This window comes from Mixophyes fleayi, chromosome 6 (genome assembly GCF_038048845.1).
Source record: "Mixophyes fleayi isolate aMixFle1 chromosome 6, aMixFle1.hap1, whole genome shotgun sequence".
Lineage (NCBI taxonomy): Eukaryota > Metazoa > Chordata > Amphibia > Anura > Limnodynastidae > Mixophyes > Mixophyes fleayi.
In genome coordinates, this window is record NC_134407.1 from 136310740 (window position 1) to 136337873 (window position 27134).

General features: G+C 42.1%; 1 protein-coding gene across 1 annotated transcript; it reads left to right on the top strand.

Moving 5' to 3' along the window:
* Window positions 1–44: 44 nt before the first annotated feature.
* CSTF1 (cleavage stimulation factor subunit 1) lies at window positions 45–17491 on the top strand. Its single transcript, XM_075176476.1, has 6 exons — window positions 45–196; window positions 1364–1551; window positions 2593–2870; window positions 6471–6668; window positions 9734–10124; window positions 15830–17491. Exons 2-6 carry the CDS (start codon window positions 1383–1385, stop codon window positions 16087–16089), a joined length of 1296 nt encoding a protein of 431 aa, XP_075032577.1. The 5' UTR covers window positions 45–196; window positions 1364–1382; the 3' UTR covers window positions 16090–17491.
* The last annotated feature ends 9643 nt before the right edge of the window (window positions 17492–27134 follow it).

Consider the following 27134-nt stretch of genomic DNA (forward strand, 5'->3'; position numbering starts at 1 on the left):
TGGCGCAGCGTAGAGGGGCGGGGTTACTGTCAGACATCGCAAGCGCAATGACAGTAAGGGTTCAAGGGATTGTGGGAAACGTGTGACGTGTTTGGTGATTGCCCGTGTCGCGGTGGTGACGTATGAGAGTCCCGTAACCTCGTTCAGTGTATCATTCAACAGCCGTTTGTATCCATAAACCGACGTATAAAGATCAGTAAGTACATAGCGGGGCTAGGCCGCGTTACCCCCAACTGGAGCAATAAATTCTGGTACTACTAGTCAAAGTAGGCGATAATGTCAGCGTAGGGTGTTTACGTGCTTGTAGCGGGGCATTTTGTGGGCTGAATTGGTATCAATGAAAATTCACTCTGTCACCTACATGGGGATCTGAGCGTTAGTCAGACTGGTGGCTCCCAGCAAACTGTCAAGCTCTGCCACTAGAATGTTTGTCTCCGCTGTGTGTATGTGTCAGGTACACTTGGCAGTGTGGGGGCAGTGTTGGGGGCTGGTAGTTGATACAGGTGGTTATTTAACCATCATAGGTTGGGGATCCTGTTCCTAACACCTTGTACTGATTTTTGGTACAATTATATGACTATTATAATTGACATGTTCTAATTGTATTTTTGCAATCCAGCCATTTTTATCCAATGGCCTTACCTTTAATACAAATCATTGTAGAAGTGTACAAATATTTCTTATGATCGATGCATTAATCTAATCATGGTAAAAAAAAATGTAGGCATCTCTTCTCAATTTGACCCACTGCACCTCTGAACATATTTAAATGAACCTAGAAGCATAGACATAAATGAAAATAGAATATCAGCCTTTTTTTGTTCAAACCTTTAATCACATGCTCAACATTAGGTTGTGATGGGGAAGCTGTGGCCTCGGGTGTTTTTTCCAGAATTTTTATATGTCACATTGCACATCACTTTTGAGTGTGATCATTATCATGCCCGATCACTTCCTACATTTGGGCTAGGTTCCTGCCTAGCTGCACCATGCAGGAATCTTCAGATTGTTAATCTCCTGAACCTAAGTGCTTTTATACTGCTTGTAGAATTCAATTATGGCTTCCATTAATCTTGTGAATAGCATGCATGTTATTTCTTCTAGCACATGCTCATCTAAAACTGAAATAATGTGATGAGAGTAGTGAATTCAATTTATCATGCACTTTGTACTTGTGTCTTTATTATGTTCTCATGAATTATAACAATTGGTACATCATACTGTGATGATTATTCATTTTTGATATAAATGAATGATCTGGGGTATATTACTAATGCACTCATAATAGGATTATTATACTTTCCATACTATGTTGTTTTTTTTTTTATTTAGTGAGCTACTCATTTTGTAATTTGTTTTGCAGATTGCAGTCAGCTGGTACAATGTATAGATATAAGGTAACACTTAAAGATCGTCATCAGCTCTACAAGCTAATCATCAGCCAGCTGCTCTATGATGGACACATTAACATTGCAAATGGTCTAGTCAATGAAGTTAAACTCAATTCTGTGTGTGCTCCTTCTGAACAGTTACTCCATCTCATCAAAGTGGGTGAGTAGAAATACCTTGAACAGCCATCATTACAGTGTCCATGGCTCACATTCCTGATATGGAAGATGTGATCTATATGTTTTTTATTAAATAAAAGTTAAGACCCATAGAGAAATCTAAAATTACCAGGATCTCTGTGAATGCAGTCACTCCAGCACAGAGAGCTACTTATGCTATGGGTTTTAATAACTGCTGACGTTGATACAGTGTTATAAGCAGAATGGGCAAATAATATTCCCCTCCCACTGAAGAAAGGTTTGTTAGATGCACCTTGCTAGATATAACATAATCAGTTAAGTTGGGTATGTACTTATATTTATAAATTAGTAGAGATGCTCAGGCTCGGTTCCTGGAGAACCAAACATACCCGAACTTAGGAATTGAAAACGAAACAAAACGTCATTGTGACGTCGTCGGATCTCGCGAGTTTTGAATTCCTTTTTAAGACCCAAAAAAGAGGTGGGTGGGAGGGAGGGAGGGCGGACCCCCATTTTTCTTTTCTGCCACTGCTGTGTGCCATTGTGTCCCAGATGTACTAATAAGTGCCGTGTGTTTGTGTCCTTGCTCTGTCGCTTACCATCCAGGTCGCTGTAGTCTTTGTTTGAATGTGTATGAAAATAATATTGTGACCTGTGAGGTGACCTAAATTGACTGCAAATGACTTTAAATTAGTGTTATTGAGGTTAATAATAATAATGTAGGAACAAAAAAAAAAAAGAGCATAATTATGTGATTTTTCTAAAACATCCAAAACCAAAACACGAGGGCGGTTTTGCCAAAACACGAAGATAATCCAGATCCAAAACCAGTTCGCGGGGAGCAGTGAGCATCTCTATAAATTAGACTTTATTTTCTCAATAAAAGTGGATTTATGTTATAGTTGGTTATTGCAGCAAAGTTTTTTAGGTTTATATAAAGAAATATTTTACTATTGTCTTCCAATATATGGAACTGAACTAAATACTCATATACTATATAGATTAATTATAACTCTTTACAATTTTATAATGGTTCTTCATAGCTTGTGTTTGTTATTTAAAGGCATGGAGAATGATGACAGTGCAGTGCAGTATGCCATTGGCCGCTCTGATACAGTCGCCCCTGGCACAGGCATTGATCTTGAGTTTGATGCTGATGTACAGACAATGTCTCCAGAAGCCTCAGAGTATGAGACCTGCTATGTAACCTCACACAAGGGCCCCTGTCGCGTGGCAACTTACAGCAGAGACGGACAACTGATTGCAACTGGATCAGCCGACGCCTCCATAAAGATCCTTGACACTGAGCGGATGCTAGCTAAAAGTGCCATGCCGATCGAGGTAAATCCTTTTTATGCCAAACATAAACCGTTCTTTCTCTTGTAAAAGTTCCACTTTCATCCTTTCTTGTTATTGTAGAATATGTAATCGATTTTCATTTTTTTCTGGTACAACAATCATTTTAATGTAAGGCTTACATGTTAAAGATGCAAAAGGTGTATTTGTCGGTACTTCACATAGTAGTTTTGGGTACTTGCATTGTCTTCTGACTTTTGTCAACCCCAAATCTTGTATATGAATGTGTTTTCAACTACACCCTTTTTATTTAGCTTCTGTCATACAGATAATGGATCTGGGAACCGGTGTAGATGAGGTGTGATGTACATGCCTTATGACTCTTCTAGGGAATAAGAAGCTTTTACTGTATGGTTGCAGGTTAAAATGTTGGGATAATGGGAACAACACTCTCCTCCACAACTGTGTCATTGGACTGATGTCTGTGAATTGCCATTGTACTTGACAATTCACAATTTGCTGATGACTTGGCAGCAGGGTGGGCCCTGTTCTCTTTATGTCCATACAGCACAAGCCCCATAAACAGCAAGTAACACACATTTTTTTTATTTTTCAATTCAGATAATGTTAAATACAGTCTCCAGTAGCACATATGTATTGAACTAAAGTTGTTGGGTAATTTGATATGAAAACAAGTTGATTGTATGAACCTTGTTATATACAGGATAAGTATGACAGAGCCTCATTGTCTCACTGTTACACCAAGATAAAACATATCTGCCCCCCCATAGGGAGGTATAGGCTGGACTAGGTGGGATGTGCATGTTATGGCCCTCGTAGTTCTTAGTGGGGTAACTGGTGATTAAATGTAGAGAAGAAGTGCAAGCTGTGTCAAAACCAGTAGGTATGGAAGGATAATCCAAAAAAGGTCATCAGGAATAGCCATGGTCGTACCAGGAATTATAAATGTGTGTGTGTATATATATATATATATATATATATATATATATATATATATATATATATATATATATATATATTATACTGTATATGCCAAAATAGTGGAGCTCTGAGCAAGCAATACTCAGGTACTGGGGACGAGTCCAGTGAATGGTTTAAATAACAGAGTTAATTGAGAATGGACGGTCAGCATGGAGACTGTCCTGATGACGGGCAACGGAGGACGCCTGAGGCAGAGCCGGAAGGCGCATCCTGTTGCGGGTGACTAGTGCAACCGCTGTAAGAAAGAGAAGGGGTCCATCCCTGCGAGTGGAGGGCAGAGCAGGGATGGCTCCTGACACTCCTATCATTAAACTGGGCTAGTGGAGCCTTCTCTCAGATAAGAAACACATAACCTATCTAGTCTGTCCATTTTTAATGCCTCAGAACCTATTTGGTCGTTGGTTTTTTTTCAAGATTAGGATAGCCTTATGTCTCTATCACTATTCTACCCATTTACTTCCCTTTTGGAGAAGTAGTTCTTCCTTTGAGACTTTTGCTTTTTCATGTACAAGTAGAAATGGCAGCTCCTTTGCTGGCTAGAGCAGTGTGCTGGGGTATTTTTCTCTGTGTTTGTTCCTTTCAGGATAACCCCACCCTTTCAAGCACCTGTCCACTCTCCCAGTCCACTGCCCCCTATATCACTGACCTCCTCTCCATTCACACTCCTGCCCGCTCTCTGCGCTCGGCCAATGACCGTCGCCTCTCCTCCACTCTGATTACCTCTTCCCACTCCAGAATCCAAGACTTCTCCCGCGCTGCCCCCCTTCACTGGAATGACCTGCCTCGCTCCATCCGTCTCTCCCACTCTTAGCTCCTTCAAACGGGCACTAAAAACCCACCTGTTCCTCAAAGCCTACCCACCTTCCACCTAACCCTGCCTCCCCTCCTTTATACGCCAACTCACTCCCTCTGTACTTGTGTTTTGTTCACCCTCCCTTAGGATGTAAGCTCATTGAGCAGGGCCCTCCTCCCTCTTGTGTCCTTACCAGCTCTTCTGCTCCATCTCTACCGCATTAGCTTGCTTAGAGCTCCTGAAGTGTCAGTATTTTTTGTTTACTGTTCAGTAATGTAATACCCTGTACTGTCTACTGTTTGTGCATTGTACGGCGCTGCGGAACTCTTGTGGCGCCTAACAAATAAAGGATAATAATAATATAAATTATATAAATTGATTGAGCAACTTCCACTTCTGTATTGTTTGTTTGAGTGGCATGTTGGTGTCAGTAGCTGAGGGTGAGTGCTGGCGCTGTATTGCAATTTGTAAGCTTCTGGGGTACCTCTTGGTAAATTAGCTCTCAATTTAAAAACGCATATATGTACGGACCAAATATATGGGACTCTCGCTGTTTAGAGTTAGGACCACCCTATTAGCAAAAGCACCGTGGAGTGGCAGGTGGCTTAAACATACATTTGCAAATGTGTGCAACTGAGATTTTTGCATTTTTATGTACAAGTAGAAAAGGCAGCTCCTTTGCTGGCTATAGCAGTGTGCTGGGAGATTTTTCTCTGTGTTTGTTCCTTGATCTGGTTTTGCCTAATTTTTCCTAAATCACATAAATGGAAAGGTCATTGCTTCTAAAAGATCAGAATACTTAACTTTTTGATGATGTAATTGCCTACACATTGTTTTGTCCCCCGCCCACTATAAAAATGAGGAACTCCCATTCAAGAAATGCATATTGAATACAAAAAGGTCCTAAGGCTCTAGTAAAATGCTCCTTAATAAGACTCAGTTTTTCACATTAAAGCAAAAAAAAAAAACTTTAGACAACCAGTGTTTTTTTTTTTTTTTTTTAGAGAAAACCCATATGAGGAATATATAAATTCAGTGCTGCAAAGCATGCCTGACTAACCACTATGCCAACATTCACATATAAAAGATATTAACATTTACAAATAGAGCTATTAGAGCTTCAGGAGCTGCACACTGAAACAGGATATTCCTGGTATTTCCACCTTCACATCTTAAAATTGATAGGTGGGGTTTAAGACCAGTAAGAAGCTGCAGATTCTTATTGGTTGAACCTTTGTCCAATGAGAGAGAACAGCTGCATTGGTAAGGCGGGGTGCTGGGAACTTACTCAAAATAGCATGGTTTTATACCCATAGTGGATGCTGAACCAATATTTGAGAATACAGCCAATCCATTTTGGGAATCAGTCCTTTGGAACATTGGTAATGAAGTATTTCACCAATGTTACTAGCCTCTAACGAATTGATAGGCTGCATTACCATGAATATTGTTTCAGCCCTCAACTTTGTTATAGTAAGAGGGCGGGCTCATTAATAGATGTTACTACTTCACTATTAAAGGCCATTTAAACGTTTGAATGCTAAAGATTTAGGACATGACATCTGTGAAAGAATTTGTGTCTATATCAAGGGTATATTGAACAAATACACCGTACAAACCATTACTTACCCCCAGCCTGTATAAAGCCATCCTTTGCTTATCACCAGAAATGTTCTTCACTCTGAGGTGCATTAAAATGTATTAATTCCCATGGATGTCACCCTCTCTCTCAGGATTGGACTTGGTTTTAAGATGGTATTCTAAAGACAGAGCACTGTTTTGTAATTGTATTGCTTGTCCATCCTTATGCCAAATGTGTTTCTCTTACAGTCTGTTCTTCACATTACCAGGTCATGATGAATGAGACCGCCCAGCAGAACATGGAAAACCACCCCGTCATCCGGACACTGTATGACCATGTTGACGAGGTCACGTGTCTGGCTTTCCACCCCACTGAGCAGATTTTAGCCTCTGGCTCCAAAGACTACACCATGAAACTGTTTGATTATTCTAAACCCTCAGCCAAAAGAGCCTTCAAATACATTCAGGTCAGTGGTGTTCACCTATGTGTTAGTGAGACAACAAGTATAGTTATTTCATTGTCAATCTTTTCTCAACTGTACTTATCACCTGTACAGCTGCTATGATTTTTATATTGTCTGGTGCAGTTACTGACGTTTTTTGCGCATTATTTATGGTGCACGCTTATAGAGCACAAAATGCTTTGGTTTTAAACTGGTGTGCCTAATTGGTCTGCCCAATGCACATTAAGGAGTATGCCTACTCTCTGCTCTCAGAAGATGTCTCCGCAAACTAGAAGTGCATCTACAGTCATGGCCAAAAGTTTGGACAATGACAAAAATATAAATTTTTACAAAGTCTGCTGCCTCAGTTTGTATGATGACAATTTGCATATACTCCAGAATGTCATGAAGAGTGATCAGATGAATTGCAATTAATTTCAAAGTCTCTCTTTGCCATGACAATGAACTTTACCCCAAAAACAACATTTTTGTCCTTCCACAAAAGGACCAGCTGACATCAGGTCAGTAATTCTCTTGTTAACACAGGTGAGAGTGTTGACGAGGACAAGGCTGGAGATCACTCTGTCATGCTTCATTGTAAATCCAACCACGATTAGCATAAAGGACTGGAAGCTTTAAAAGGAGGTTGGTGCTTGAAATCATTGTTCTTCCTCAGTTAACCATGGTTACCTGCAAGGAAACACGTACAGTCATCATTGCTAGCACAAAAAGGCCTTCACAGGCAAGGATATTGCTGCTAGTAAGATTGCACCTAAATCGACCATTTATCGGATCATCAAGAACTTCGAGAGAGGTTCAAAAGTTGTGAAGGCCAGAAAAGAAGCCACTTCTCTCCAGGAAAAACATCTGGAAAAGGTACAGGTATTGGACTGCTGAGGACTGGGTAAAGTAATATTCTTTGATTTAATCCCCTTTCAGACTGTTTGGGGCATCTGGAAAAACGCTTGTACGGAGAAGGGAAGGTGAGCGCTACATTCGGTCCTGTGTCATGCCAACAGCACAGCATCCTGAGACCATTCATGTGTGTGGTTGCTTTTCTGCCAAGGGAGTGGGCTCATTCACAATTTTGCTTAAGAACACAGCCATGAATAAAGAATGGTACCAAAACATCCTCCAAGAGCAACTTCTCCCAACCATCCAAGAACAGTTTGGTGATGAACAATGCCTTTTCCAGCATGATGGAGCACCTTGCCATAAGGCAAAAGTGATAACTAAGTGGCTCGGGGATCAAAACATAGAAATTTTGGGTCCATGGCCAGGGAACGCCACAGACCTTAATCCCATCGAGAGCTTCAGGTCAATCCTTAAGAGGCAGGTGGTTTCAACCCGGGTTGCACAGAAAACAAGATGATTGGCTGTCTGCCTGTCTGAATCATAAAGAACTGTGGGGCAATGGTGAGGGGTATGTTTTATAGTACAGATCTGTGTGCAGCATATCTCACAGTGATTCTACTGTGCTGTGTACATACATTTTTTGGAACTGAAGGTGACCTCTCAGTTTTCTTTATTCTTTATTAAAAGGGGAAAGAGTAAAATGTAGTAATTGGGTTTGGATTGTGAGAAAATTAAGAACATCAACCAGAATAGAGCTACAAGTACACTAAATTTGGAATATAAGTAGTATATAAATGTCATCAACAATTAAAGGTCATTTAGCCAGTCCCTGCAGCTGTATAATGCTCATTCTTCAGCCACAGAGGGGTCACAAAGAAGAAAGCTCAATGTACATGTCAAGTTGCTGCCTCGTTTTATTACCATAGAGTAAAATTACATTCTAAGCACCAATAGTTATTATCCCTGCACCTTTAAATCACAATATCTTGCCAAAATGAATTGTCAAGGCGTGTTAGAAGGCTGGCCTGAGAGTATGTTCTGCTGCAGTCTACACATTGGTCACACCTTCTTACCATACCTTTTTGTAAATATTGTGCAGGAATCCGAATGATAAGCTCAGTCGCTGAGTGATGAAGAAAGGTACTTAGATCCCAAATACTATACACATTATTATATTGATTGCGTGAATCATCACATCCCCAGATTATGAGACATATAAATGCTGTGTTCCAGCATTAACCAGTCACCTTTCAATGACATCACCATTTTTCAGCCAATGAAAACTGCTCTGGTGATGACTCCCACAAATTGCCAGGGCACAGACTTGTGCAGTATGAATGGGGTCAACCCGGGAAATTCCCGGGTCCGAGGTGCAGTATGAATGGTGTTTCTGAGCTGGGACGCTCCGAGACCCTGTAAAAACCCAGGATATTGCAGGGGCGGCAGTATGAAGGTGGTATTATTAAAAATTCATGCCGGGACAGCACATCGATATGAGGTTGTCCTAGGGATGACTTTCCCTAATTAACAAATGCGCGATCTTGGGTCGGTTACCGCAAACCTGTTTTTCATTACTTAACGGATGGGAGAGCAGGAAAGCTGCCGGAAAGGGATCTGAACATCACTTTCCTACGATGCTCTCCCCATTAGCCGTCTGGGCCAAGCTTCGAAAAGATAGACTTTTTGGAGCTTGTTAAATTGGCCCAGGCCACATACCCCATTGGAAATTATAGGGACTACGGTTTAGTGTGATGCTTAACCTAATGTGGGAGATATTTTTGACATCTATTGCACTAGGATTTTGTTAGATAGGTGTGTTAATTTAAAATGGCTTAATAAATAGTCCCCTAAGGGACTTGGTGCCAGCTTTGCCATGAAAATGGAGAAAAATAGTCTTGGGTCAAGTTACATGTATTTACTGTGGACGCTGTACTCAATGTTTTGGTGTTTCGCTTGTTATTTGGTTTCTTTAAAAAATTTTGGTTGAAGTTTGTTTTTGTTTCTTTTATTTAATCATAAATTTTGGAACTTGGGTGCAGTTCTTTCTCGCAGACAGGACCATTTTTTACTCTTCAAGAATAACCCTTCCTTCATTATATTTTTCTAAATAAGTAAGAAAAATCTTTGAAAGCAATCGGCTGCTCCTAATTTTCTAGCACCCTCCAAACCATTTGATATTAACTGTTCATCATAATTCAGTCTTCTAACAAGTTGTAATTTCTGTAATTAACTAGGAAGCAGAAATGTTGCGATCCATTTCCTTCCATCCATCAGGAGACTTTATCATTGTCGGCACGCAACATCCCACTCTACGGCTCTACGATGTGAACACTTTCCAGTGCTTTGTCTCTTGTAACCCTCAAGATCAGCACACTGACGCCATCTGCTCTGTCAACTACAACCCCAGTGCCAACACGTACGTCACCTGCAGCAAAGACGGCAGCATCAAACTCTGGGATGGTGTCTCCAACCGGTGTATCACCACTTATGAGAAGGCTCACGATGGAGCTGAAGTGTGCTCTGCCATCTTCTCTAAAAACTCCAAATACATTCTGTCTAGTGGGAAAGACTCTGTGGCTAAGTTGTGGGAGATCTCTACTGGACGGATGTTGGTAAAATACACAGGTATGTTGTTGCAATTGTATTTAGTTTATTCTCCCCCTGACAACTCTCAATGTCCTAACTGGAACATTCACTGATTTCAAAGATATGGCTTACCAAGAGCCTTCGGAACAGAAGATGACTGTATACCTTTGTTAAAATAATTTCAACTCCAAATGAGGTTCTAGGCATTTTGTACAGGTCTAATGTTCCACACCTTCTTGTATGTTTTAAATGGGTGACCATTTAAAACTTACAGGGAGGTTTGGAACTTTAGACCTTTACAAATACAAAGCTAAATAATTTTAAAAACTTGTATATAGCCATCCCCTGTTCTTAAGACATTACATATGTGAAAAGATGTCCACTTTTGGAGTCCCTTAGAGCTTACAATAAAGAAAAAGTTGACATGGCACTGTTCACAGTAGAATAATTCCTGATTGAATGGACAATACTATCACTTGGTCCCTCAGTAAAAGGTCCTTGAAATTTTAAAATGCCATTTCTCTTTTATATCTGCATATCATAACATTCTCAAGTATGTATATAAAAGTTCCCATATGCTGTCAGAGCTTGAAGCATTTGACCATGCAAACTCTTGACCTCCCATCATTGATTATAAAGTCTGGAAGATTCTGTGTGTAGTTTTTATAGGTCAAATAAACTGATCTTTATAGGACAAAGTTCTCCATTACAGCCTTTACATTTGGGAAGTTCCTAAAATGTCATCTAAAATATTTGTGATTGTCAGTTGTAGCATTTACTGTGAAACAACTGGTATTTCTGGGTGTAGACATTCCTTCCCTTTAAAAAGAAACAACTCATGTTACATTCCACTAATTATTATGAAGCTTTAAAATAACATGAAGTTTTGAAATACTGTGCAAAATGGTAAATAATTCACATTCATATGGACCTATTTTACTGAACATGGGTACTTTGCTTTTCACTAAAGAAAAGAAGCTGTTGCACCAGATTAGGTAAGTTAGCATTGTGTATTGTACAAGGTGCTCCTATTCAAAAGAATATATTGGATGTAGTGTTCTACGGGAGGTGCTACCATTATACATAAATTGGCATATGTCAAAAAGAGAAAAAAAGTATGTACACAAAAGGGTGCACGTATCTGGAAATCCCTCTTAATAGAATTATTCAAATTATTGACACACTATATGAAAGTATTCCGATCCAAGTTATGTTAAAATAATATCTTTATTAATTAAAAATATTAAAAACATAATGCCAGCGAATTGATGATTAAAAATGTATGAATGTTAATGTGGTGTGTTTAAAAAAAACAAAAAACATTAGAGTTGGCGTTTCACGCTAGGAACTGTTATCACAAAATATATACTATATTAGCACTCGCCGCAATAGAATACTTAAATTCTGAATTGCTCATTGAGAAGCTGAATTAGGAACGAAGAAACGTAGTCATAGAATATAGTTCATGACTACGCGATCAATACAGTCTGTACTTGTCCGATGTGTCATTAATCAAATTTAACTGATCACAAACGATTATCAACATCATTTTAAGAACAAGCAAATTCATTAAAAGATAACCCTAATTGTGGGGACTTAACAAGCATATTGAGTCAGATGAAAACTACATTTATCAGAATCTACTATTAACGTTAATTCAGGAATCGGTGAATATTGCCAGTAAATGTGAGTCTGATCGTGAAGCCGTACAGTTAATTTACTTCAATATATTGAAGCCTGTCGCTTCCAACTCCGTAACATTGCTCGCATCCATCCCTTCCTCTCTCAAGATGCCACCAAAACTATCATCCATGCTCTCATCATCTCCCGTCTCGACTACTGCAACCTCCTCCTTACTGGCCTCCCCTGCTCCCGCCTTGCCCCCCTCCGCTCTATACTCAATGCGGCTGCGAGACTCATCTTCCTCTCACGCCGCTCCTCCTCTGCCTCCCCTCTCTGTCTTTCCTTACACTGGCTCCCCTTCCCCTACAGAATCCTTTTCAAACTCCTCACCACCACTTACAAGGCTCTCTCTCAGTCTACTGACCCTAACATCTCTAACCTCCTCTCCATTCACACTCCCGCCCGCTCCCTGCGCTCAGCCAATGATCGCCGCCTCTCCTCCACTCTAATCACCTCTTCCCACTCTAGAATCCAAGACTTCTCCCGTGCTGCCCCCCTTCACTGGAACGACCTCCCTCGGTCCATTCATCTCTCACCCAATCTGTGCTCCTTCAAGCGGGCTCTTAAAACTCACCTGTTCCTTAAGGCCTACCAACCATCCACTTAACCTCTCACCTCTTCTGGTTCTCCCCTGCCCCCTTTCTCTCTCCCCGTTGCTTCACTGGCTCCCTTATGTACCTGATTCTGTTTACCCTCCCTTAAGATGTAAGCTCGTATGAGCAGGGCCCATCTTCCCTCCTGTCTCCATACCTGTTCTTCCACTCCGTCTCTACTGTATCTGCCTGCCTGGAGTTTCTGAAGTACTGGTACTTTGTGTTTATTGTTCTGTACTGTCTTACCCTGTATAGTCTACTGTTTGTACCATGTACGGCGCTGCGGAAACCTTGTGGCGCCTTACAAATAAACGACAATAATAATATACTGTTATAACATTTACTCTAAGGGAACTTGCTACTAATACTGACTCGGGAACTATCGATCTTTTCTTAAATAAATGTCTGACTGACTGTGTGGTTTAAACAACTAAATTAAGGTAGATGTACAACTATTAAATATATTCATTAAAGCTTAATGATATCCCTGATAGTTTACCTTGAGTGACAGAATTGATCCATAATGCGGACAATTTTCCTACATATTAAATATCGGCAATTGGTGTGCTTATAAAGAACTGTCTAATGTGATTAAAAAAAAAAACCTGTCACCCAAATAATTGCTTTTAACATCTATGTTTATTGAAGCTCGTTATTAATACTGATTGAACTCACCAGCAATAGTCAATTCAAGATAGACAAATCTTTTCACTGAAAATGTTGAGATCGTCACGCATGTTTCAATAGTTGTTTTACTTGGTTAGCATTACAGCTATTTTAGAGTAACTAAACACGGAGCTAATCTTTTAAGCCTTATATTTACGATCTCGCCTTTTTTTTCTACGTTCATCTCCTCCAAGTTAATAAAAGATCGGCATTATAACATCATATACTTGTATTTCCCCTTCTCTACCATAATCTCTTTGTGCAAAGTGAACTTTCTATCTTTAAGGCATTAATTATTCACTGTCCGACAATAGAGATAAATCTGCTATATTGCTTCACAGCACGTGTATACTTTATACACATCACTACACATTTGGAAGTGACAGATATACGACTCTGAAATCTAATGGAGATATTAGTGGAACCAATTACTAATTATTATTTACGACTATACTCTTCTATAATACTGTAATTATTTGCAATGCAGTGCTAGACTTTTTAATTTGTCCGCATTGTTCTAGGTTAATAATTTTTTACATTTATAATATGTAACAGCGATTATATTGAGCCTAGGATCATTAACACAATTATTGAAGATAAGAATTTACTGGATATACGGTATCTGAATGTAAACTAATAATAAGGGGTAATATAATAAAGTATCCAGTTCCTAGCATGTTTTTTTCACACACCACATTAACATTCATACATTTTTAATCATTCATTCGCTGGCATTATGTTTTTAATTTTTAATTAAAGATTATTTTAACTTCACCTAACTTGGATCGGAGTACTTTCATATAGTGTCCTAATAATTTGAATAATTCTATTAAGAGGGATTTGCAGATACGTGCTCCTTTGTTTTTATACATACTTTTTTTTTCCCCCTCTTTTTGACATATACTTTGCTTTCCAATAAGGAACCATTTGCAGTGAAGCGGAAATACAATTGGTAGGGTTCCAATGTTTTAGCGGTCTTCTATGATGAATTGTCACTTTTGGCTGGTTTAAGGGGTGACCCTTCATTTAACATTGCCCAATAATAATAATAATTGTGGGCAATTCCAACAAAAAGTGGACATGGGTCATGGAAAAAAAAAATTGTAATATTTATAAAATTAATTTCCTAGTGCATCAGTCATAGTAGTTTAATAAATGGGATGGTAACAGTGTGTCACAAGACATCCTGCCATTTTGTCTTATTTCAGTAATGGCTATCGGGCATACACTGATTGTACAACAAAGTGTTGATGCAAATGTCACGGCTAAGAAAGATGACTTTGTTGTAGTAAAGTATAAAAATGATGAATTTTATCATCATCATCACTATTTTTATATAGCGCCACTGGTTCTGCAGCGCTGTACAGAGATCTCATTTACATCAGTCCCTGCCCCATTGGAGCTTACAGTCTAAATTCCCTAACATACACACAGACAGAGAGAGAGAGAGAGAGACTAGGGTCAATTTTGATAGCAGCCAATTAACCTACTACTATGTTTTTGGAGTGTGGGAGGAAACCGGAGCACCCGGAGGAAACCCACGCAAACACGGGGAGAACATACAAACTCCACACAGATAAGGCCATGGTTGGGAATTGAACTTTATGGGCCTGTCACTGATATAAATGAGAATGGAGAGTTCTGTGTGCGGGGGATGCATCCAGCCAAAGGTGGGTGGGTATTGCCTAAACAAGATGATGAGATATGGTACCCATCTGAAAACATTGTTAGAAAGGTAAATGACCCTGTACCAGTTAATGCAAATGGCCTTTTTTTCATTTCCTGATTAATGTATTTGATGGTTACGTCCGTTACACATACATTTCATTAAATATTGTCAAGGTAATAATGACTTTCCTGAAAATTGTACTAAAACAATCTATGGGGTTTATACTTTATTGTAAAAAAGTATGTAATAAATATCTGTTGTAGTTTCAGAGACAGACATGTATTTTATTTCAGAAGTTACCATGTCCTATCCCGGTTACATCCGTTACATTTAAACAATGTATTATTATTTACAGCAGACTACATTGGTGAGGCTTGTTCACACCATATTTTTAGTCACCAGTGGTAGATACAATTGTGTTAAAATTTGCTTCCTTATGTGCATTTTAAATTTGAAGATATCCAGATGTTTATTAAAAACATTGTATCTAAGAGTTACATCCGTTTATTTGGAATTGCCCTTATTATTATTATTATTATTATTATTATTATTATTATTATAAATAACTTGGCTGTATGAATTTTGTACCGAGTAGCGTGCACATCAGTCAGCTGATAGCCTGTAAATGATGTAATGCTCTGATGCAAGTTGCTCTAGCCATGTGAATGTTTTTATAGCTGATTGTAGCCCTACACATAGATGTCACTGATGGGGAAAGCCTTCCTGTTGCACTAGGGAATGTTGGCTAACGGAGCATATAGAGACTTTACCTTCTTGACACATTAACTTTTTTGAACAGCAGGGGGCAAAATTTTAAAGGCCTTTAATATTTGAGACATATTTTGTAACAAAAAATATAATATAGAATGTTGGAGGAATAACATACCTTTAACAAAATTAATTCCACGTAAATGGGCCCATGTTTTGGTAATGTGTTTTTCTTTTACATTTTATGCATGAAAGCCGGCCTTGCCTGACAGAACATTTGGTGCTTGGGGCATAAGGAGACTAGCAGCTGCCCTACGCTACTCCTGTGCCCGTGTAGTTGTGTAACAGAGCCCCTATTACTCACATTGATTTCTATGTGTAGGTGCTAAGTATAGCCCCAATAACCTATGTTACTCTTTGTGTAGGTGCTGGACTGAGTGGGAGACAGGTGCACAGGACTCAGGCTGTATTCAACCACACAGAAGACTACGTGCTACTCCCTGATGAAAGAACAATTAGCCTGTGCTGCTGGGATTCCAGAACAGCCGAACGCCGAAACCTCCTTTCCCTAGGACACAATAATATTGTCCGCTGTATTGTACACTCTCCCACCAACCCTGGATTCATGACCTGCAGTGATGACTTCAGGGCGCGTTTCTGGTATCGCAGATCAACCACAGACTGATCTCCTACGGCCTTACACATGCCTAGTCCATTTGACCACAGCAGATCAAACTCTCCCAGAATACATAAAACCTGTGGACTAACACTCTTGTCCTCTAACAATAGCCAATTTAATGTTGTCAAACATGAAACCACAACAGAGCTTAAGGTTGAGCTGTCAGTCTTGTTTAGTACGCCAGTCCAAGAGATGAGTGGGGCATGCAGAAATGTGACCTCTCCAACACACACTGGAATTTTTCCAGTCTCTGCCAAGATTTGACCTACATCGGTATAGTCCTTGAGAAAAGATTTATCTCTGTTTCCCAGGAAACAAACAATAATACAGAAGCCAGCCTGCAGTGAGTTGTGTGGGCTGTTTATCCTCCCAATGCTTGTATAGCCTAGAGCCCGCACGGCTCTTTCTATCTGTACATATTAGAATATGTCATTCACACCATCTGCCAGCTTACACTGCTTCCAGGTTTTCATCATTTTATACCACACACACTTATAGGTGTGCATTGAGCCAAAACTGTTCATTTATTTTGTAGCACAGAAAGACTTTTTTTTTCATGATTACAGGCAAATAGCTGTTTCTCTAAAGAGGATTTCCACTTGTTTTTATAATTCAAGTGCAGAAGATAATTTCACAACCTTATTATAAGTTGTGATGACTTTCTATTTATCTGCAGCATTAAGGATTAAGGGGTCTATGCAGTAAACTGCAATCGGCCATTAAAACTGAGAAAAGAGTAGTTTTCTCTGTAAAATGGCAGTCGCAAGATGTATAGAAGATTTCTGCTGCCATAATCCACTTTTCGTTTTTTAAGATTAATATGAGGACTGTGCAGTTCTGCAATGCATGAGGCTTTGAAAAGTTCTGCATTTCACAGAAAGATAACGCCATCTCAGGATGGCATTACATGTCTGTTTGTCGCTGGATCCCTCACTGTGGAAGTGCTATGCGCATTGCATTTCCTCCTTTTCAACGGCAGCGATAGGTGAAACACATTGCACCAGAGGGGGTCACTTTGCCAGGGCTCCTAGAGTAGCCCTGGCATGATGGTTTTCTGCAGTGCTTAAATATGCAGCGATGCATATTTACTAGTACCGCATTATATTAATGCATAGACTCCATAAGTGTGTTGGAGAGTAATTCAGGACAGTTCCAAGTAATGCGGACTGGCTGCTTATCAAGGTCTTGTGTAAGAGAGATGGTGTTACTTCAGGCAATTAGATTTGTTCAATGCAACATTTAAAAGTGCTATATTTCAACCATAGGACATCAGAAAAGTGTTCAGGTTTTGCAGCTCTTCTCATTAGTTGTGGAATATAAGTTTAGAAACTTTGCAGTTTAATTTTAGGCAGTGCATTTTTGTTTTTTGTCAATTTTGATTTTTTAATAAAATCCTTTTTTGCATTAACTGTTTTGGGAAGTGCATATTTTATTTGGCAAATTCAAGGGAGATTTATCTGGTAGGAATTTCCATGTGTAACTTCAATATTGATCAGCAACTGTTCTGGAGGAGAGAGACTGAAACATGACAGCTAGAACATGATTTTGTCATATGAAGAGCATCCTGAAATGTTTTTTGTCTTTTTATATTACATTTTAAGGGATTTAAGTACACTTTTAAAGAAACAAACCTTAGGAACAGTCATATTTGTTAGCCAAGAGTATATCCATCTATTTACTACGAATTGGTGACATCGCTGAAGCATGAGGAACTAAGTATCAGGATCAAAATACTTCATCCCTTTTGATTCCACTAGTTTCTAGTACACGTTACAAAGTAGAGCCATCACACCAAAACAAGGTTATTTTGGGAATCTAGAGTATCTCTGTTCTCTGGACACATTAGAGACAGTAACCTGACTAACCAGCTGTACCATCTCGCTATACATAAATTTCATATTTTTGGGGTCCTTGGCCGCCTGCTGTCATCTTGTGAGTATCAGCATTGGTTTGATAGTTGACGAACTATTCAGTCCAAACTTTGTGTTATCTATGACTTTTTTTATTTTTTTATTATTTATTATATCTTTATAACAGCAATAGAGATGTTACAGCAAATGAATAAAAGAAACACGACATGAAAATATCTGCAAAAGTGGTATACCAGATAACATTATGCAGAGGTCAAAGTTATACAGAAAAAAAATAAAAAATTCTAATACTTGTGTTAAACAGGATCAACCGGTACTGAGTGACTGAATTTCTACGGGAGGAGGAAAAGATAAAGGTGAGAAGAGAGGAAAGGAAGGTAGGATGCAGGGGTCCTGAGAGGAGAAGGGAGAGGAAAGGGCTGCCGACTACCTTGAAGTCAAGAACGGAAAGAAGGAAGGGGAGTCGGGGGATTATACTTGAACAGAGTTTGCAAAACAGAATGACAGGGAAGCAGGTTTACTAATGGAATCCATGGAGAGAGGACCGATGAAACATCCACCAATGTTAAGTGTTCCAACACCTTGTGGAGTGTGCACTCTTATCGTGAAGCAGGCAGGTAATGTACTCCATGGAAGCAATATACCAGACTCTAGATATAACCACTGAAAGATTAGGGAAACAGGAGCTTCCAGTCTCTAACTATTTGGAGGTGAGCAGTGGAGTATATATGCTGGATCAATTATCGGTAGGTTCAGGGAGTTGTTGCAGCAGATAGTAAAGCCAGATAACTTGGGGATCTGGGCCCACTGAGTAGCCAATAAATTGAGAAATAAGAGAAGCCGCCTGGTCCCATAAAGCAGATGGCATAGGGCATTCCCACGAGAAGGGAAGGAAAGACCCATTGTGACCGCAATTCCTCCAGCATAGATTGGAAGTTCCAGAATATATTCTGTGAAGTCTGGTCAGGACTAAATACAAACTTGTATACATTTTTTCTTTTTCCTGCCATTGGGGGACACTGCGAGACAATGGGGTATAGTAGTGGGTGTGGGAGTTTAGGCACTTGTCAACTTCTTTGATCTCTACTCCCCTCCTCTACTATGCCCCTTCTCTCCTGTGGATACCTCAGTTTTTTTTAAGTGCCTTTGGAGTTAGGTCACTTTGGTATAGGCTCCTGCCTATACGTAGTTTAGTTTAGATATTTACATGTTTTTATTTTAAATTCTTACCTTCTTCTTTAAGGTGCCTCGCGGGGATTGATCCTAGGACCCAGAAGGGTGAACAGCCTGGCGGCTTCCTTCACTCTGGGTTCCTGCGAAAGGTAAGAAGCGGCTGCTGCCCTCTTACCTTGCACCTCTTGTCGGCAGACCATCCCCTAAAGACGAGCTTTTAGCCAGGATACTTTATTAATTTTGGCCATTAGAGCTTTAGGTGCCCCAAATAGGAATTGCCTTTAAATAGGCACCTTCCACCGCCATCTTCCTGTTCCTGCTCGGTGATCGCCATATTGGGTCTCATTCATCGTCAAGCTGCACGCTGCTCCTCTCCTCTCCAGCGACTGGTATCGTTCCTCTGTTAAATGTCCTTTTGTTTTTGCCATTGAAAGCCTGTTATATGCATTCACTAGCAGATTATTTAACATTGCATAAAGATTGGAGTGCTGTTACAAGCTTTGTGACCTACTGTATAGACTTTTGTACAAATCTTGCTGCGCTGACTAGAGACTTTACTATTCAGACAAGTTATATTTGTAAATTGTATTATCAGTTGTTGATACTGTAATACTGTTCAAGTATGTCTAACAAGGGAATCCCTAACAGTAAGGGATCCTCTGGAGTGTCTGTGGTGTATTTTGCTTGTGCCAAATGTAGAACAAAGCTATCTGTTGAACAGCGTGACAAGAATACTCTTTGCACCGCTTATGAGGCTGGAACTCAGGAGCATCCCGCCCCAGGACAACAACCAGCAGCCATGGAAGAGCTACTCTGGATCAAGTCCCTAGCCCCTCAGCCATGGAGAAGCTCACCAATGTGATGTTGCGGGCCACAGAGGTAAGTGAACACACTACTGCAAACACACAAGCAGCCAGCGTAGCTCAGTCAGCAGAGCAGCAGGCTGCAGAAACGGAGGCCTTGGGTTTGAACACCATAGGGGACGCAGGCACATCCTCCCAGAGCTCATTAGCTCACAGTGAAGAGCGCCTGCTCTCGGTCACCCACAGGGCCAAAATAGTCATTCTGGATGTGGTCGCAATCCAGAATCAGATCATTCCTCAGATGAGGAGAGGGGGATTAGAGCTGGATACACCGAAAGAGGACTTGGTTAGCACAATAGATTCTGCCTCGTCCAATAATGTGGATAATCTTATTTTGGGTATCGGACATACCTTAGGTTTCCCGGACCCTGAACCCACGGCCCCCTCAGGATTCTCCCTATTCAAAAAAACGAAAGCATAGGTGGAGGCCTTTCCACCATCTCCGCAAATGGTGGAGATGGTAGCCGACGCTTGGCTTAGACCGTGTAAACAGTTTGTTATGCCGGGCAGATTTAAAAGCCTTTATCCCCTTCCGGCAGAGGATTCTATTAAATGAGAGGCTTTTCCCAGGGTTTACACTCCTGTTGCCCGTTTATCCTCTTCCTCAGCCATCCCTACCCAAGAGCGAGTGTCTCTCAGGGACTACAGACAAGAAGTGCGATCACTCCGCTTTGCCTACATAGCTTCTGGTAGCATGTTCAGACCCACAATGGCTGTGGCCTGGGCCAACAAGACTGTCCAGCTGTGGGCAGAGCAGTTAATCACTGGCATCCAAAACAACACTCCGTGCGCTGAACTCCTCTCCCTGGCTGAGCATATCGAGGAGAACTCTGACTATGTAGGGCAGGCAGCCATGGATGCGGTGTCCGTCAATGCTCGGATTGGCAGACTTATCATTGCATCCCGGCGTTCCTTATGGCTACACTCGTGGACCACGGATGCCAATTCTAAAAGATCATTAGAGATTTTGCCATTTGATGTGGTCACTCTGTTCATGGCAGAACTGAAAAAGGTCATTGAGGTGGCCACGGGGGTAAAAGTAACGTTCTCCCCATGGGATATCACAAACCACGCCAGGGTCATTTTCGGTCCTTTCGCTCCTTCTCCCGGGGCTGGGGCGGTCCACCAAGAGGTCAGTCATCTGCACCCAGGGCAGGTTATAGCAGAGGTAGAGGAGCGCCCAGGCGCGGAGCCTCGAGGCCTAATGATAAGTCCACAGCGTGACCTCCCCGCCCCCACACAGGTATCCATGGTGGGGCACGGCTCCTTTGCTTCCAACGCCAGTGGTGGGCAGCCACTGCAGACGTTTGGACACGGGGGGTCATGTCGCGGGGATACATCATAGACCTAGCCCAGTCTCCCCCCACGAGGATCTTTTCGTCCCCCATCCCCTCTTGCCCCCTCAGGCGCCAGACACTTCAGAAGGCTATTCTAAAGCTACAGGGAGCCGGCGTCATTGTCCCGTTCCAGCGCAGGAAAGAGATCAAGGAGTTCTACTCCAGCCTCTTCCTAGTGCCAAAACAGGACGGATCGTTACGTCCAATATTAAACCTGCAGTCCCTAAACAAGCAGGTAATTATCCAGAGGTTCAAGATGGAGTCCCTTTGGACGGTCATCGCAAGTATGGAGCAGGGAGAGTTCCTAGCATCTTTCGACATCAAGGATGCCTATCTGCATGTCCCCATATGGGATCGGCATCACTGCCTTCTCCGCTTTGCAGTAGGGTCGGCCCACTTTCAGTTCAGGGCCCTACACTTCGGCCTAGCTTCCGCACCACGAGTGTTCACCAAGCCTATAGCCACTATGGCGGGAATTCTAAGACAGAAGGGAGTCACAATAGTCCCCTATCTGGATGATCTCTTTAAGGCTCTGTCTGCAGAACTTTTAGCTCGCCATATCCGAACCTCCATGTGGTTCCTGGAAGCCCACAGGTGGATTCTAAACTTACCAAAATCCTCCCTCCTCCTAGCTCAGTGTATGCGCTTCCTGGGTCTAGTGTTCGACACGGTTACTTAGTGTCTACTTATCACAAACCAAGATCAGCGCCCTCCAGTGCAGAACCAGGACCTTGTTGGCCCGACCTCATGTATCCATGCTCAGCTGCATGAAGCTTCTGGGGACCATGGTTTCAGTTTACGAGGCAGTGCCTTTCTCTTGGTTCCATTCCCGCTCTCTCCAGCTAGAGATCCCACGGAAGTGGTCAGGGTCTCAGGAACATCTAGACAGGCAAATTATTCGCCTGTCGAAACCAACTCTCTTAATCCTGGCGTGGTGGTTGACCACGCAGAATCTAGCCATGGGTCAGACCCTCCAGATGGGCCTCTGGTCCTTAGTGACCACAGACGCAAGTCTGTAGGCTGGGGAGGGGTCACAGGGTCCCTAAGGTTTCAGGCACTCTCCAAGAGGCTACACTTTTGATCAATGTCCTAGAGCTCAGGGCGGTTCACAGGACTTTGACAAGGGCGCAGAGGTTCATAGCAGGGAAGCCTCTCAAAATTCAATCAGACAATGCCACGGCCGTGGCATACCTAAATCACATGGGGGGACTCGCAGTGCAGGGGCCATGTGAGAGACTGGCAAAATCATGATATGGCGAAGTGCCATGTGCCCCAGATTTCGCCCATGTATATCCCAGGTGTAGACAATTGGGAAGCCGACTTCCTCAGCAGGCAGAAGGTCCACCCAGGCGAATGGTCCCTATGCAAGGAGGTTTTTGCCCTCCTAGCACAACGCTGGGGCATGCCGGAGATCGACCTCATGGCCTTCCAGGCTAAATCACCAGGTCCACCTGTACTGCTCCAAGTCCCAGGACCCTCTAGCACACGCAATGGACGCCATGGCAACTCCATGGATGTTCCGACTGGTGTACCTGTTTCCCCCATTACCCATGCTCTTGCGGGTACTAAAGAAACTAAAAAGAGAGCGGGTCCCCGCAATCATAGTAGCCCCTCATTGGCCTCGCAGGGCATGGTTCTCAGACATTCTAAGAATGTCGACAGAACCTCTGTTTCGCCTGCCAATGCGCCCAGATCTCCTCGTTCAGGGCCCCCTTCTCTGCCACGGTTTAGATCGTCTGGCTTTGACGGTGTGGCTATTGAGACCTTAATCCTCAAAGCCAAAGGCTTCTCGCCACGGGTTATATACACTATGATCAAGGCCAGAAAGTCATCTTCCTCGGCTATATATATCACAGAGTCTGGAGACCCTACATACTTTGGTGCGAGTCACGGGGTGCCCATACTTCCAGGTTTAGCCTGCCTAGGCTGTTGGCCTTCCTGCAGGAGGATCTAGATAAGGGACTCCGGCTGGGATCCCTTAAGGTCCAGGTCTCGGCGCTCTCTATATATTTCCAGTGGAAACTTGTGGTTCTCAGCGAAGTCAGACGTTTCTGCAGGGGGTGCTTCATGTTCAGCCCCCTTTCACTCACTCTGTAGAGCCCTGGGACCTCTATCTGGTGCTCAGGGCACTCAGCCATCCGCCGTTTGAACCCCTTCAGACGGCAGAGTTACACCACCACACTTGGAAGACGGTTTTTCTCTTAGTTATCCCATCAGCTCGGAGAGTGTCGGAGTTGGCAGCGCTCTGCTGCACCTCACCCTTCCTTGTGTTCCACGAAGATAGAGCGGTTCTTCGCACCAAACCCTCCTTTGTCCCAAAGGTCGTCTTCAGGTTCCACCTGAACCAGGAGATCGTGGTGCCGGCGTTCTGCCCTCTCCCGCCTTCCACTCCGCCTTTCACCACTGACGACTTGCAATCGCTGGATATGGTCCGGGTCCTCCGGTGCTGTGTCGCAACAGTTCGCAAAACAAAAGATCTCTTTATCCTGTACAATGCGTCAAAGCGCAGCTGGCCAGCGTCCAAACAGACTATTGCTCAGTGGATCACCTCCACCATCAGCCTGGACTATGTCTGAGCATCTCTCCCGGTCCCAGATTCGCTTAGGGATGTATAAAAAAGGGATGGGTTGCGCTTCCTCCAAATATGTATAGCAGCCAAGAAATGAACCTGTAAATGAATAGGGAAATCCCTAAAACTCCCAAACAAGAAGTATAGATATAACAATGAACAGGTTCTAGGCGCTTGTAAAGGAGTGTAAAGAGAGTTTAATAGTGGTAAAACTTCATAAACAATGTATTCCGGCCGGAAAAACAACAGCATATAATGTTACTGTAAATGTAATAAATATACACACATGCAAATGGCATTGATAAATAAAAACAATTGCACTTAATGCATCAAACTCCAATTGAATTGCACACAAGTTGGTAACTCACTGTGGAGTAATGGGTGTGGAAGTGCAAAATTAGGTATATCACTTTGGAGATTGTCCAATGTTTGCTAATAACAATAGGCACATGCAGTGTGATCACAGGAACAAATCTAAGAAGACCTGGCGGCTCCCAAGATGCGGAGATGCCACAATGAATCAATAGCAAACCCGCAATGTTCCCCGATAATATCATATGATAAATGCGTGCTGAGAGAAGTATGATGCAGATAGTGACAGCAGCAATGGAATGGAGATGTCCGGAGTAGCTGATACATACAATGTGGCCAAAAAGAAAAAGTCTGAAGTGGCACAGTTACTCACGTAGTGCGGGAACGTCTGCAAATCTTGATTTAGACGGGCTCTCAATGATGGTCCCGCAGTCTGTTGCAATGTTGTCAAATGTTAATTGCGAACTGAACGCTTACCTCCGTTGGTAAGTAAATGCCCGACAAAGTATCAGTGCATAGACCCACTCTGGGTCCTCCTATTTCATCTAAATCCTCACTCCTCGTTACAGATTGAAGCTGAACAGAAGAGGGGGTGGTCTTGCTATGGGGGGGCGTGTACACGCTGCAGACTGGTCTCCGTAAATCAATGTCTGTAATAGAACAATAGAAAAGTCCTAGCATGCTAGATGGTGCCGACGGAGCACAAAGTGTAGAAGGTGATAAGTGGATTAAAGGACAATATTCCAACGTGTTTCGCATTCCCTCCCTTAAGGGCAGCTTTGGTATGTCTCCATTGTCTTGCAGTGTGCCCCAAAGGCAGGAAAGAGAAAAGAAGAATTTTACTTGCCGTAAAATCAATTTCTCTTACTCCATAGGGGGACACTGCGCCCCCTCCCTTTCTCTGTAAATAGTCTGTTATGTGAATCTGTATGCTTCTATTCTCTGCCCTTCAGGGCGCCTCCTTCTCATTCGCTTGGTTAGTCAAAACTGAGGTATCCACAGGAGAGGAGGGGCATAGTAGAGGAGGGGAGTAAAGATCAAAGAAGTTGACAAGTGCCTAAACTCCCACACCCACTACTATACCCCATTGTCTCGTAGTGTCCCCCAATGGAGTAAAAGAAATTCATTATATGGTGAGTAAAAAATTTTCTTATATGCTTTTCCTTTTATGGAAACCTTAGCGATACGAGAAAGACAAAGAGGGATGGTCGCACTTTCAATCGACGGCCGGGTATTGCGTTCCCACGCCAGTTCAAACAGTTCCTGTGGAACTTCAGTGGGGGTAAGAGTATCGTAATACATCAAGGAATTCAGTCCACCATGCCCTATTCGATACAAACATTGGCATTCAAAAGAAAGTTGGGCCAAAAAGTTTAGCACTTCTAGTCAGTATTTGCAAACAAGAAACCTTGATCTGTAAATATTGGAGATACAAGGGTGGAGAGAAGCCAGTTTTCTTGCAGAGATCTGCGAATGATTGGGGAGAAAATTCCCCTATGGGGGGAATTCAATTCCCCCCGAATTAGCGCAGCATTAAAACTATTAACCCGGCTTTCTGCTCGAAGCTCGGGAGCTGCGAACAAAAAGCCGGCGTTGAAACTACTCTAATAATGGTAATTTAAGCGCATTATTACCGTAATAACGGTAATAAGACGCAGGCCGCGTTACTTTTACTCGTAACATGGCCAATTGAAATCCCCCATATGTGTGTAAACTGAGTGATGGCTACCGAATTTCAGGGAGTTACCCGCCGGAATAAAGGGAAGATGTCATAAAGGTGTAAAGGAGAAAGGAAAGTCAGTGAGGTCGTAGAGCTTAAGAAGTTTATCTCAATGGATGAAGGTAAAGCGAATGGAGGGGCAGAAAAGGCAGTGTCTGGCTTCCTTGAGAGCCAAGGGAGAACTTTCACTCCATATAACTGAGTCATGGCGCTCTCAATGTCAACCCAATGTTTTGTCAATCATTTTCCAGGGATTGCCTGGTGAGGATGAGCCCCACTTGGTCAGGGTCTATCATAATAGTTAAGGTGATTGGCCAGAACCTTAGCGAAGAGCTTCACATCACCTTTCAGGAGCGATATCAGCTTATAGAAGAAGCAGTGAGAAACATCTTTATTAGGTTTTGGAATGACAATGATATTGGAACGGGTCGAATCCAGGTGGAATTTACCCCCATGTAACAAAATCTTATAGACCGTGGATAGGTGAGGGACCAAGTCAAAGGTAAATGTCTTGTAATAAGACATGACTTAGCCATAAGGGCCCAGGGCCTCAGAGGATTTTTGGCTTTTGAGAGCAACAATAATTGTTTCTTCAGTAATATCGTGAAGCAGGGATTTAACCTGAGGAAGAAATAGTTTTGGAAAAGGGCTTTTATCCAAAAAGGCTTGGCGAGCCGGAGAGGGGGGCTTTTGGGCTAAATTATACAGTGCGTTATAGTATGAGCAAAAAGTATCAATAACCCTAGGATCGTAAGCAAGGACGTTTATTTAACTGACATGGCGGTTCAGTGTCAAAGGAAATAGGTGTAGAAAGCTCCAACCAGGGTCTAAAGAAGCCAGTTGTTCGCAGAATTCACCCTGGAGAGTTCATTGCCGCAAAAAAGCAGTGAAACACTATTCCCGGGCCAAGGGTCAGAAAGCCAAAGTGCAGTATTCCAATATAACTGCAGAGTGGCGGGAGAGACAACAGCCAAACTTAGTAAGCTGGGATGGAGCAATGTGGTGGACCAGGGAGAAGAAAACCCTTCACAAACTCACTATTATTATCAGGGGTGTGGTAGCTGACAATATTAAGAGAGTTGCAGAACAGTATCCCAGTTTCGGTAAATTGTGTGGCAAGTTCCCCTATAGGGCAGTGATCACAGGAGTTTTAAACTTACTGCCTAGTTTGACAGCCTGATGCTGTTGAGGTGAGCGAACAAGCAG